Below are 13,135 nucleotides of genomic sequence, written 5' to 3'. Positions count from 1 at the left end.
TCAGAGGCAGGAGAACCTGGGCACTTTGTGAACCAACACTTCCTCTTCCTTCCTGTTCTGCTGAAGCAAATCCCGAAGTTATCGCTGCTATTACTGGCAGAGCCATTGACAGATATGGAATCGTGTGTGTGTGTGTGTGTGTGTGTGTGTGTGTGTGTGTGTGATTCTCAATATTATTGTGACCTGATAGTGATGCTTTGTTTTAGGAGGGTTTATGTGAGTAATAATTAGATATGAATGGTAAGGTCAAGCAAATATTTTTCCACTTGGGAAATTCTCTTGTTTTCTGTGCGGTTAGATTCATATTACTTGCACTTTGTTTGGGAAAAAAAAAATTCCGTAGAGTTTCAATGCCTATTTTGTACTCGTTTTGTGAGACGTGTCTTCGTTTTTCTTTTTTTTAATCTTTTTTTTATTTTTATAAAGCATCATGTCCATGTGAAGAGAACATTCTGGACCTCGTCAGCCAAGTCCGCTTTAACACATGACAAAATCAATTTAGTGTGATCTTAAACTTGGCACTCTTTAGACACTCTTTCATGGGGAAAACTGAACACTTGCCCACACTCAAATTAGACGCTAGCTGCAGATTAATTTAATACTCAAAATATTTTTTTCCTGTTTTTAATTTGCTGCTCAAGTTTGTTGCTATTTACTGGGGCCGATTGCCAGAGGCGCTTCAAATTATATTAAGGTGCTTAAATATTAGCGGTACCCTAAATATTTATCTCTGAATTTCAGATGACAGCTCTTCTTATAAAGAGAAACAGAAACAAGTATTAAAGAGTTCAACCTCAATTAAGTTGCATTTGCTCCCTTTTTACTGATTTTCCCTTTTTGTCCCGGTTTATATTTGCAATATTTTAAGAGCTATAAGCTCCTGGCAGAAGGCACCAGTCTTCCCAATACAGAAAGTCCTCTTGAGTTTTTATCAACAAATGTTTTTATCCCAACGTTTAATTAGTTCACCAACAGATTTTGTTGTGACTGATGTATTAATATGCAGCGAGCCACTGTCAGAGGAACTCTTGCTGTTTGGTGTGTGTGTGTGTGTGAGAGAGAGAGAGAGAGAGAGAGAGAGAGAGAGGTTTACTCTGAAGGTGAGGAGGACTGGGAGTGTGTGTGTGTGTGTGTGTGTGTGTGTGTGTGTGTGTGTGTGTGTGTGTGTGTGTGTGTGTGTGTGTGTGTGTGTGTGTGTGTGTGTGTGTGTGTGTGTGTGTGTGTGTGTGTGTGTGTGTATGTGCGAGAGTGAGTGTATGTGTGTCTGTGTGTGTGTGTGTGTGTGCGCGCTAGTGTGTGTGCGCGCTAGTGTGTGTGTGTGTGTGTGTATGTGTGTGTGGTTGGTTTACTCTGAAGGTGAGGAGGGCTGTGTGTGTGTGTGTGTGTGTGTGTGTGTGTGTGTGTGTGTGTGTGTGTGTGTGTGTGTGTGTGTGTGTGTGTGTGTGTGTGTGTGTGTGTGTGTATGTGCGAGAGTGAGTGTATGTGTGTCTGTGTGTGTGTGTGTGTGCGCGCTAGTGTGTGTGCGCGCTAGTGTGTGTGTGTGTGTGTATGTGTGTGTGTGGTTGGTTTACTCTGAAGGTGAGGAGGGCTGTGTGTGTGTGTGTGTGTGTGTGTGTGTGTGTGTGTGTGTGTGTGTGTGTGTGTGTGTTTGTGGGAGGTTTACTCTGAAAGTGAGGAGGGCTGGGAGTGTGTGTGTTTGTGTGTGTTTGTGTGTGAGAGAGAGAGGTTTACTCTGAAGGTGAGGAGGACTGGGAGTGTGTGTGTGTGTGTGTGTGTGTGTGTGTGTGTGTGTGTGTGTGTGTGTGTGTGTGTGTGTGTGTGTGTGTGTGTGTGTGTGTGTGTGTGTGTGTGTGTGTGTGTGTGTGTGTGTGTGTGTGTGTGTGTGTGTGTGTGTGTGTGTGTGTGTGAGAGAGAGAGGTTTACTCTGAAGGTGAGGAGGACTGGAAGTGTGTGTGTGTGGGGGGTAGAGGCGTGCGTGCGTGCGTGCGTGCGTGCGTGCGTGCGTGTGGTGTGTGTGTGCGTGCGTGCGTGCGTGCATGCGTGTGTGTGTGTGTGTGTGTGTGTGTGTGTGTGTGTGTGTGTGTGTGTGAGGAGGGCTGGGTGTGTCTCTCAGGCGTTACTGAACCCGGAGGCGTCACACCCACGGCACATCAGCCTTGGCCCAGCACTGACAGATCAAGCTACAGGAACACACACTCTCCTCTTAAAATGCTCCCAGTGTGGCACATAGTAGCAGTCAAACAAAAAGACTTTATATAGACCTGCAGAACAGATTAAATATTCATTGCTTATTCATTGATTATACTATTCATTATATAAATATATATATATATATATATATTAAATGATACGATTTTCTATTTCTGTCAGTGTTCCCCAGTGCGTTGAACTCTGGGTAGCGTTAAGCTACATTGTTATTCAGAATAACTGAATTCGTAAGAGACTAATTTTAAGTCAATTAAAGTGAATTTTTACGTACATCTGTAAAAGACACTTATACATGAGCTCACAGCGAACCTCCAGAACACTGATGCTGTAATTATAGCAGAATGCTACTCGTAACTGAACAACAAAAAAAGCCGTTGTTCAAGTCACGTAAGAGACTGATGCTGTTTGGATTGTTTATTCTACACTATATGTACACTATAATATATAAATATCTACACTATAGTAATACTACTACTACTAATAAAATGATAATTTATGAAAAAACATAACATACATGATACTAAACATTAATTGAACAAGATGTAACATAAAATCCTAATGAACATATGGATACAAAAGGAAGTTTAAATTGAAATGAACAACCATCAAATGTGAGCTTTCTCCCTGTAAATTATAAGATGGCTTATTTTTCAATTCCAAAAAAAAACTAATTTAGTTATTATTAGTGTAATTATTACAGTGTATTATTAGTCTAATTTAGTGTCATTTCCAATTAGATCTATTACACATTTTTAACATATAGAGAAAGGGAAGTTAAAGTTAACAATTAGCAGGTGTTTTCACAAGTATTTTTTACAGTCTTTTACCATTAAAATTGCCATTAAATGAGATAATGCAGTTGGTTCTGCTTTGAGGAAGAGTGTCATTCATTGAAAATGAGTGGATTTTAAACACCCCTTCGTCAGCATGTGGTCAGTTTGACATTTTTGTGTAATAATGAGATGTTACAGAATGAAGTGTGTGTTGAAAGATTGCTTTGTCCTCTCTCTCTCTGAGGAAGAAATGGTTTCCAGGCAGACAGGACTCGGGATGACTCAGAAAGAGTGTAAATATTGCATCACTGTACCTGCGTAGGCCTTTTGTTTTATTGGCCGTATTACCGTTTTGCGACAGACTTGTGTCTGGATGGTATTGTCTGGGGGGATCGTGAAGTGACAGAGAGTCTCCGGGGACCCTGGGTAAGTTTAAACACAGTTCCTCTGACACTGCACATTCCTCACGTCCGCTCTCCTTCGTTTTTTTCCTTCTTCCTCAACTCTCTCCTCAGGCTGTTCATTGCTTCATCCTAAAACATACCTAAACAATATCCAACTTGTTTTCCGTCGCCCACTCATTACGGGAATCCTGTTGTTGCTGGTAACCGTAGCCGGCCCGGGACGATGAGGTCATTGCTGGTGTAAGCGTCTTTTCCTCTCTCGCCCATCCCTCTCTCCAACACAATGCCATCTTTCTCCTCGCTCAGATTGATCTATGGAGAGACAGACAGACAGACAGACAGAGGTCGGACTCAGAGACCAGACTGTTATTGTCAACTCTTCTAAACCGGCACAAGAGTTATGCGTTCGTTCTTTCTTTCATGTTGACGTGGCATGCAAAAAAAGCTCTGACTTTTGACCCTTTTTGATCCCAAAACAGAAAGAGCTTAAAATAGAGCAATGACTGATAAAAGTGGCTAATGGAGGTGCTTGTGTGTGTGAACCACTGTGGTTATGTCATCATCTGCTGGCTCATACCGTTTCTGGCATGGGTTTAGCTGCTGAATGCCTCAGATGTTTTCTGGGGTCATTTATACTCAGTATTTGTGAGAAACAGTCATATGAGGGGCTGTATTTCACACAACTGTCATGCTTCTCATATGAAGTGATGTCATTCTCAGTTGCTTCAAAACACAATGATGTGGCAAAGGCAGAACGCTCTCTGGTGTTAATTGTGCTACTCTGATCTGTTCCTGTTAGTGGAAACATATCTGTTAAACATCTTTAATTTAGCAATTGTTTAATGTATGGGTGTGATTCTGAAATGATTTTTGCAAATTCAGAATCATTTGATTAGTTTCACAATGAGATTCTTTCAACAATTCTGTATTTTTTCAGAAAAATAAGTGCATTCATATCATAGTAGGGGTGGGCAATATAACCAGAATCTTATTTCACGATATGAGTAATTTTATTTCATGTTAAAAATGCATACAGTGCTATGCATAAGTTTAGGCACCCATGCTAAAGTTGACTAAAAAGAGGAATAAAAAATCATCTTTTGGAAATTGAACTTAATGCCTTAATTAAAAAAAAATGGGAAAAATCCAACCTTTAAGGACACCAATTTTCTTTGTGAATGAATAATGTATCGTAAATAAATAAATGTTCTTCCTTAAAATACAGGGTGCATAAGTCTGGACGTTAAACCTAGAGATTGGCATGGTTTTATTTCAGTTATCCTAATAGCTGGTTTGATTTGCATTGAGAGATGATCTTATGGAAAGTACTCCATGCCAATCTCTAGGTATGGTGAAGGCTATGTGATGATGTGGGGCTATTTTAATTCCAAAGGCCAAGGGAACTTTATCAGGATGCATAGTATCCTGGATCCATGAAGTAACTGGCCTTTAAAAATAAAAATCTGCCTGCCTCTATGGGAATTTAACATAGGGGTGACCAGACTTATGCACCCTGTATTTTAAGGAAGAACATTTATTTATTTACGATACATTATTCATTCACAAAGAAAATTGGTGTCCTTAAAGGTTGGATTTTTCCTCATTTATTTTTAATTAAGGCATTAAGATCAATATCCAAAAGATGAATTTTTATTTCTCTTTTTAGGCAACTTTAGCATGGGTGTCTAAACGTATGCATAGCACTGTATTACGATACATTTATGTTTGTTTTTTTGGAAATAAGGTTGTTATCGGTTTCAACTATAGATGCCAATTCTTGATACCAATTTTTGATACGACAGAAAAAGCTAATACAGCCTAATATAAGAAAAGAAATCTTAAGCAATTATTGAAGTAATCAAGTAAATAGTCAGTAATAAATACAATAGAGCAAAGATTAAAATGGAATAAACAGTGCTTACATTTTTTTCAGAAAGGTCAGTGTAACTAGTGCTAATAGTATTCAATAAAATGTGTATTGAATGTATTACAAATGTGTAATTTTTTTTTTTTTTTTTTTTTTGATTATTTAAAATTATAATTAAAGATGCATAGTCTTCGCTGGATCCTTATTAAAGCTACAAAAGTTATTCATTTAAGAGCAGTGAGTAATTCTCTCTTTTTATTGTGTTGTTTCATTAACATTAAGGACATAGTATAGTATACTGTATTTGGCTGCTGTCACTTTATGACCTTATTCACGCTTACAATCTTATGTTTATTATTATTATTATTTGTGAAGGTTTTCCTTAAACAGTAGTTGTAACATGCCCCAGTTCTGCAGATGTCCTCCACTTCTCCAAGTCTGTACTTTGGTGACCAAGGCCTCGTTTACACTGCAGGCCCAATTCTGATTTGTTGCCTATATCCGATTTTTTTTACCATCCGTTTATACGTTATTTCAATTGTGACCCAAATCCGATTCATGTGTTTACACTTGCCATACTATCTGAAACATCGCGCATGCTTAAAGGGTTAAATAATCTTGCACAGATGGACGAACGCAAAATATGATTGATGCTAGCTCTGCGATATATGCGAAGTTCGCCAAACATCAGCATGATTATGAGGCGGAGGAGGACGAAAAGTGCCATCATTGCACACATGCTTCAGTTATTGTGTGCGAGAGAGATCTCAGGACTGGTGGCATTATTGTGTTTAAATATTGGCTTTAACGAGGAGCAGTGGGTCCGACATTTTAGGATGAGCAAGCCAACCTTTGATATGTTGTGTCAACGTTTGTCCACATTCCTCTCCTTACGACGACACAACGTTTTGTCTTGTCATTAAACCGCGGAGACGTAGCCTAATGCCTCAGAAAATCCGATCTGCCTGTTTACATGACAGTCGCATTGGCACATATCCGACATATATCTGATTTATTTCCACATATGAATGAGGCCTGAAACCTATCTCGAAATATCCAAAAGCATGCGTTTTTTTCCCTGTTTATACTGTCATAGAATCCGATCTGTGTCACATATGAGCAAAAAATCGGAATTGGGTCACATTTCACTGACAGTGTAAACGAGGCCTAAATGTAGTAGTCTGCTAATGTAGTACAATTGTAGAGAATGTAGTGAAATTCACAACAGTGCACATTTTGCAAATCAAAAGTCATTGTGGCTGCAAAGGGAACGCTTGTGAGCATCCATCTACATTTTAAAATGACAAATGAGACCTTTATGGCCTTGTAGACTTTAAAGATTTACGCTAACAAAGGCCAAAACGACATTCTCACAATTCCTCGGTTACCGTGTCATACGCTGTCGTAAACCGAATGCTTCCATACTATATTATATGTGAAAAACTACAAATGAATTTATACAGAGTATCTACTCAGACAGTATGTGATTTTGGACGCAGCTCTGGTGTTCAGTATTAATAAGTAAGAATAACATATTCAGGCTTAAATCGCTTTGTAACAAATGTTCCTAATAATCTCAAAATGAATAAAGACCTTGTAAATCTGAATCAAACTATAATTGTATCTGAATTGCATGGCTCACTGTAATACGGTTTATCTTAACTTTACCATAGCAGATATCCACCCTGTATTATTATGATGAATAATGGCCATCTTATAAATGTTTCTCACACACGTCTTACTCCCTACCGACGGGAGTGATGATGCTGGGCAATGATGTCATCTCATTTTAAAAGACTTAAGACATTATCCAGAAAACCACTCCTCATATGTGGAAACGTTGACTTTCTCATGACCCCTAATCCTGTAAAAAATTTGACGAACTGTAACAGTGGAACACTTTTAAGGGTGTTTTTCAGGTCATTCTCAACCACGCTGCATGGGAAAGATAAACGTTTAGCCCGTGACTCAATACAATATTGGGAAGTCTTTCTTAAACTCAATATTGTTTCAGTGACGCATATTATTCAGTGAATATCTTGATTTGATTTATCCATTGAAATTTGGATTGGATTGAGAAATGTAAGCATCCTATACTAGAGTGAACCCGACTGCAAGTTGATTATTGGTTAACATTATCAAATAGTTCTCCAAGGTGATGCAGAAAAAGAAAGTTCACTGTTTTTACGTTCTGATTATCACGTTTTGTTGTTTGTTTTTGTTTTGTTTTTGCACAAAAATTACCATTTTGATTTCATATTTTCAGTAATGTGGCACATGTTTGAATAGTTTTGTTTTATTTCATTTTATGTTTTATATACAGTACAGGCCAAAAGTTTGGACACATTACTATTTTTTATGTTTTTGAAAGAAGTTTCTTCTACTCATAAAGCCTGCATTTATTTTATCAAAAATACAGATTTTATATATATATATATATATATATATATAAATATATATATATATATATATATTGTGATATATTATTAAAATTTAAAATAATTGGTTTTCAATTTATTATACTTTAAATTAATATTTATTTCTGTGTTGCAAAGCTGAATTTTCAGCATCATTACTCCAGTCTTCAGTGTCACATGTGACATCCAGTCTATCACATGATCCTTTAGAAATCATTCTAATATTCTGATTTATTATGAGTGTTGGAAACAGTTCTGCTGCCTAATATATTTGATGAATAAAAGGTTAAAAAGAACTGCATTTATTCAAAATAAAAAAATATTTTCTAATAATATAAATCTTCTTTACTATCATTTTTTATCAATTTAACACATCCTTGCTGAATAAAAGTATTGATTTATTTCAAAAAAAGAAAGAAAAAAAATTACTGACCCCAAATTACTGACCAGTAGTGTATATTGTTGTTACAAAATATTTATATTTTTAAAACATTTGCTTCTTTTTTTCTTTTTTTCTTTTTTTCTTTTTTCTTTTTTTTCTTTTTTCTTTTTTTCTTTTCTTTTTTCTTTTTATTCATCAAAGTATCCTAAAAAAGTATCACAGGTTATGAAAAAATATTAAGCAGCAGAACTGTTTCCAACTTTGATAATGAATCATCATATTAGAATGATTTCTAAAGGATCATGTGATAGACTGGAGTAATGATCCTGAAAATTCAGCTTTGCATTACAGAAATAAATGATAATTTAAAGGATAATAAATTGAAAATCAATTATTTTAAATAATATATCACAATATAAAAAAAAAAAAATCTGTATTTTTGATCAAATAAATGCAGGCTTGATGAGCAGAAGAAACTTCTTTCAAAAACATTAAAAATAGTAATGTTTCCAAACTTTTGGCCTGTACTGTATATATATATATGTGTGTGTGTGTGTATATGTAATCTTTTTTTATCTTTCCGTATTGCCTATAATGGTGCACATGCTTGAATAATTTTATTTTAAATTGCCTATTGGAGTACCACTGTGTTAAAGCATGTGTACTAACAGTTTACCATTACCGAAAAGGGAAGAAAAAAAAGACAATTTCAGGAGAACTTTTCAATTATTTAGCCGTTTTGAAAATCGTATTTAAATAATTGGGTTTCTTATATATCTGTGAATGGCCTTGCTCTGCAACATTCTTTCCCTGATCATCAAACCCGGTCACAGCTGAAGAGCTCATCTCTTATCTTTCCTTTCCCTTTTTTTTTTTTTCCTCCTCTTTTTCCATCAACTCTGAGAAGACGTTTTGATTTGATCCCAGAAATGTAACAAGCTCAGCTGTATGCTGTGGGTCGTGCTGTTAATGAGTTGTGTAATGTGTGCCTCAGTGGACAGACGGCGTGCTCTGTCCCCTCTCTTCTCTTCTGCTCGTACGTGACTCAGTCAGGCTCGTAGATGGAGTGATTCACGGGAGCGATGAAAATCAAGCCCCAAATTGCATTGCCGTTATTTAAAAATCCAAGACAGCGTGTGACAAACTCATTTGAACGCAGCCTGTGTTTGTGCCTCGCCATGACAGCAATACTTATTTGTCTGTCTTATTCTTAACCCTCGACAAGGAGCCGTTCTTAAGCGAGGTACATGTAATGTTTATTTACTTGCATGCAAAAATTAATATTCTGCTTTTTATTTTCAGTCACTAAAATTTAATTTCAACTTATGTACGTATCACGCATCGGCGAGCAATTGGGCCTCGGAGACAGAACTGGCTGTTGGGTAGAATTAGGCCAGTGAAAAGAATGGTGGAACACTTTGTGAAAAGGTGGCAATTTGGTTTGTGCCCCCTCGCTCTGAATTTGCATACCTGTGCACTGCTCCAGTCAGGGAGGCTCATGCAAATTGGGATCACCTATGCAAATGAGGTCAGCCTGTAGGAGGAGAGGAGGAAAGGCAAGTAGAGCGTGTTGGCATGCGGGCCTTTTCCCGCTCACGCAGCCCGCAAGAACACGGCAATGCAAACTCTGTGATGTGCATACACCCACTCAACTCACTCCTTTCCCTAATAGCAGAGTGTTTGCAGCGAGAGAAGACTGGAAATAGCCTGCTGTTGGTTGCCGTCTGAACCTTCAAAAATCTAGTTTTCTTACCAAACCATTGTTACCTGCATGCGTTAAACATATGGCACAGACTCAAGGTCTTGTGCTGTCTTATCTGAAAACTGTGCGAGAACAGTGCTTCCTCCTTTTTAGTGCCTTAATTTCCCATGCTTTGAGGCACATTGTTAGAATGCCTCGGCAAGAAACGGTGCTTCGTCTTTTGGCGTCCGGACTTGGGATACGTCGAATCTGGAGATTAAAGCACCCTCGCTGGTGCAGGATATCCTGTGGTGTTGCCATTTGCCTCGAGATTGTTGGGAGGGGGGTTGCAAAAGGGAGGAAACCACCAAAAGACCCAGGCTCAGCACATTAGAAACTACCACCTGCATTTAGTCGCCGCATTCTTTTGTTTTCTCCTTATCTCTGAAAGTTATTTTGCAGTCTAAACATACAGTCTGTATTTAATGTCTGTTCCATATAAAACACCCTTGCATTACATCTGTTTCACAATGAGCCATTCAATGATGGTTTTTGATAACTTCATAAAGCTAGTTTAAGGTTCTAGTAACTCTGAGAGTATAACTCTGTCATATGCCATAAGCATTGCACTTGTGTTCGGGTTATTTCCCTCAGGAGTTTGGATATTCTGAACTGCTTGTTTGAAGTTGCCATGAAATCAAAATGAACAATTCTTATTTTTTATGGAATGTTAGAGTTTTTTATTATACATTTTTTATCCGTGCACATCGTTATTTAAAAAAAAAAGTGCCCTATACTCTTTAATAAAATCATAAAAATTATTGTGTCACCCTTCATATTTTCCTAATTGGAGAAGCTATTTCACTCATACTGTATATACTTTACAATAGGAAAGATGTTTTCCCTTAAATGCATGAATGTTCCACCAATCATCATTACATTTACGGGTCTTTAGTGACCCGGTTCTATATCTAACACGGATGGATCTCTAACTGCCACAATAGTATAAAACTCTCCTGATATTTGAACAACAATTGCAAAAGAATAAAATAAAGCATATTTTATTTCCTTTTGGAACTTAAAGGTTTAACTTTGAGCAGATGCTTTTTACCATCATCACTGTCACCGTCAGAGCTCATTTCCCCAGTAAATCCAGCATATGACTCATATTGCTCATATTCGCCATCTCAAACATTCTCAAAACTATCATTTTTTAACTTCTTCACAATCAATGTTTTGATCACTGCTTCTTCTCCAGATCCACCATCAAGTGACAGTGACACTAATATTTGATTGCGTACAGTATTTGCTCTGAGTCATCAGAGATTCAATTATTGTTGCGCAGAAAAAATATACTTACACTATTACAAACCTCGGGTCGCCAGCGACCCCAAAAACATAATTAGAAAACAGACATTCTTTTTTTCGTGTTATATTTGTCATAATGAATAAATTGAGGAATACTAAGAAGATTGATGTCTAACTTAAAAAAATTAATGAGGGGAAGAGTAGTGAATGACGTTCCGGGTCAATAAAGACCCGCTTAAGGGTTAAGCAATTGCCTGTAAGTGGTGTTGCAATCCAGTGACGTCAACCAATGTCTCGAGGTGGGGCGGGACTATATGAACCATGGCAGATGGGGAAACCTTTTTAAGAAACAGTCTTTATTTCCATTTGGAGGCACAGAAAACTCACAATGTAACTTTTTAAGTAATCATGAATTAAAATTGACCCTATTTGCATTCGTAATTCACATACTCTGAAACGACTTTCCTATTCTGCTGATGTCACCAAGAGCACTTACTGTAAGTTTCAACCAATGGTATTGACACGGTTTTATGTTTTGCATCCATTCAGATATTATACCCCCACTTTTTACAATCTAAATAACACCTTCAATCTTCAACTCCTAACCCGACAATTTTTATTTTGTATTTTTTTATTGCCACAATGCAACAAATTTCACTCTGAAATATACCATATTGCAGAAATAAAATGAGTGGCAAATGCCTTTTCTTGTTAACTTTTAACAAGCTATTAATATTCACTTCATAGGTTTGTGCTCACAGAAAACTTAAAAAGTTGACTGAAAAGTGCTAGATGTTTCTGTTTCCCCGTCTACACTTGTTCTGTGTGATAAAATGCTGACTCCCACTCTCTTTCTTTGGTTTTGTCTCCTCTGGCAGCACTTGATGTCGTGGGATGCGGGTAAACCGGAGTGTCTCCTGCAGCTGGTGAAAGAGCTGTTACAGCAGTACCACCAGTACCAGTGCCAGCGGCTACGCGACAGTTCCCGTCTGCTCTTCGAGTACCACAGCCTGCTGGACGACCCTAACTATGGACGCAGTATGGAGATCTACGCCGGACGCAAGAACAGCTGGGTAACCGTCCTGCATCACCTCATAGATTCACATTTACACACTAGCCCCATGTTTCCATTCAGTGAGATCGTTATCATCCATCCATACATCCATACATTCTTCAAACGGCTTGTGCTATGTAGGGTCAAGGGGATTCTGGAGCCTATCCCGGCATCTCGGGCCAAAGGCAAGGAACAAATCAATGTGGACAGATTGCCAGTCCATGTGATAAACATAGTGCCAAATTAATCAAAATATAACACTTTCAGTATAGACAATTTTATTAATTATAGTGGTTTAATAGGACTCATCCAGTCATGTTTATGCATTGAGTCGTGTTACATAATGTTATAGTGATGCTAGACTTATTTATTTGGTTTGAACATCTTTTTTTTTTTTGCATCTATCAAATGGTACCAAAGCATATATTTGGAAGCATATACAGTACAGGCCAAAAGTTTGGAAACATTACTATTTTTAATGTTTTTGAAAGAAGTTTCTTCTGCTCATCAAGCCTGCATTTATTTGATCAAAAATACAGAAAAAAAAAGTAATATTGTGATATATTATTACAATTTAAAATAATTGGTTTTCTATTTGAATATAATTTAAAAAAATATTTATTTCTGTGATGCAAAGCTGAATTTTCAGCATCTTTACTCCAGTCTTCAGTGTCACATGTGACATCCAGTCTATCTATAGAAATCATTCTAATATGATGATTCATTATCAAAGTTGGAAACAGTTCTGCTGCTTAATATTTTTTCATAACCTGTGATACTTTTTTAGGATACTTTGATGAATAAAAATTAAAAAATTAAAAAAAAGAAGCAATTTTTTTTAAAATAGAAATCTTTTGTAAGAACAATATACACTACTGGTCAGTAATTTGAAATAAATCAATACTTTTATTCAGCAAGGATGTGTTAAATTAATAAAAAGTGATAGTAAAGAAGATTTATATTATTAGAATTTTTTTTTTTTTTTTTGGAATAAATGCAGTTCTTTTTAACCTTTTATTCATCAAATATATTAGGCAGCAG

General features: G+C 36.9%; 1 protein-coding gene across 1 annotated transcript in view; it reads left to right on the top strand.

Moving 5' to 3' along the window:
• babam2 (BRISC and BRCA1 A complex member 2) overlaps positions 1 to 13,135 on the top strand; it is a 99,820-nt gene that overhangs the window by 28,983 nt on the left and 57,702 nt on the right. Inside the window, exon 5 of the mRNA XM_082143851.1 lies at positions 11,919 to 12,113. Coding sequence (XP_081999977.1) covers positions 11,919 to 12,113 — 195 coding nt within the window. The remainder of the gene's footprint in view (positions 1 to 11,918; positions 12,114 to 13,135) is intronic.

This window comes from Leuciscus leuciscus (genome assembly GCF_965113295.1).
Source record: "Leuciscus leuciscus genome assembly, chromosome: 17".
Lineage (NCBI taxonomy): Eukaryota > Metazoa > Chordata > Actinopteri > Cypriniformes > Leuciscidae > Leuciscus > Leuciscus leuciscus.
The sequence above is the reverse complement of the archived record's forward strand: the minus strand, read 5'-3'. Positions and strand labels throughout refer to the sequence as shown.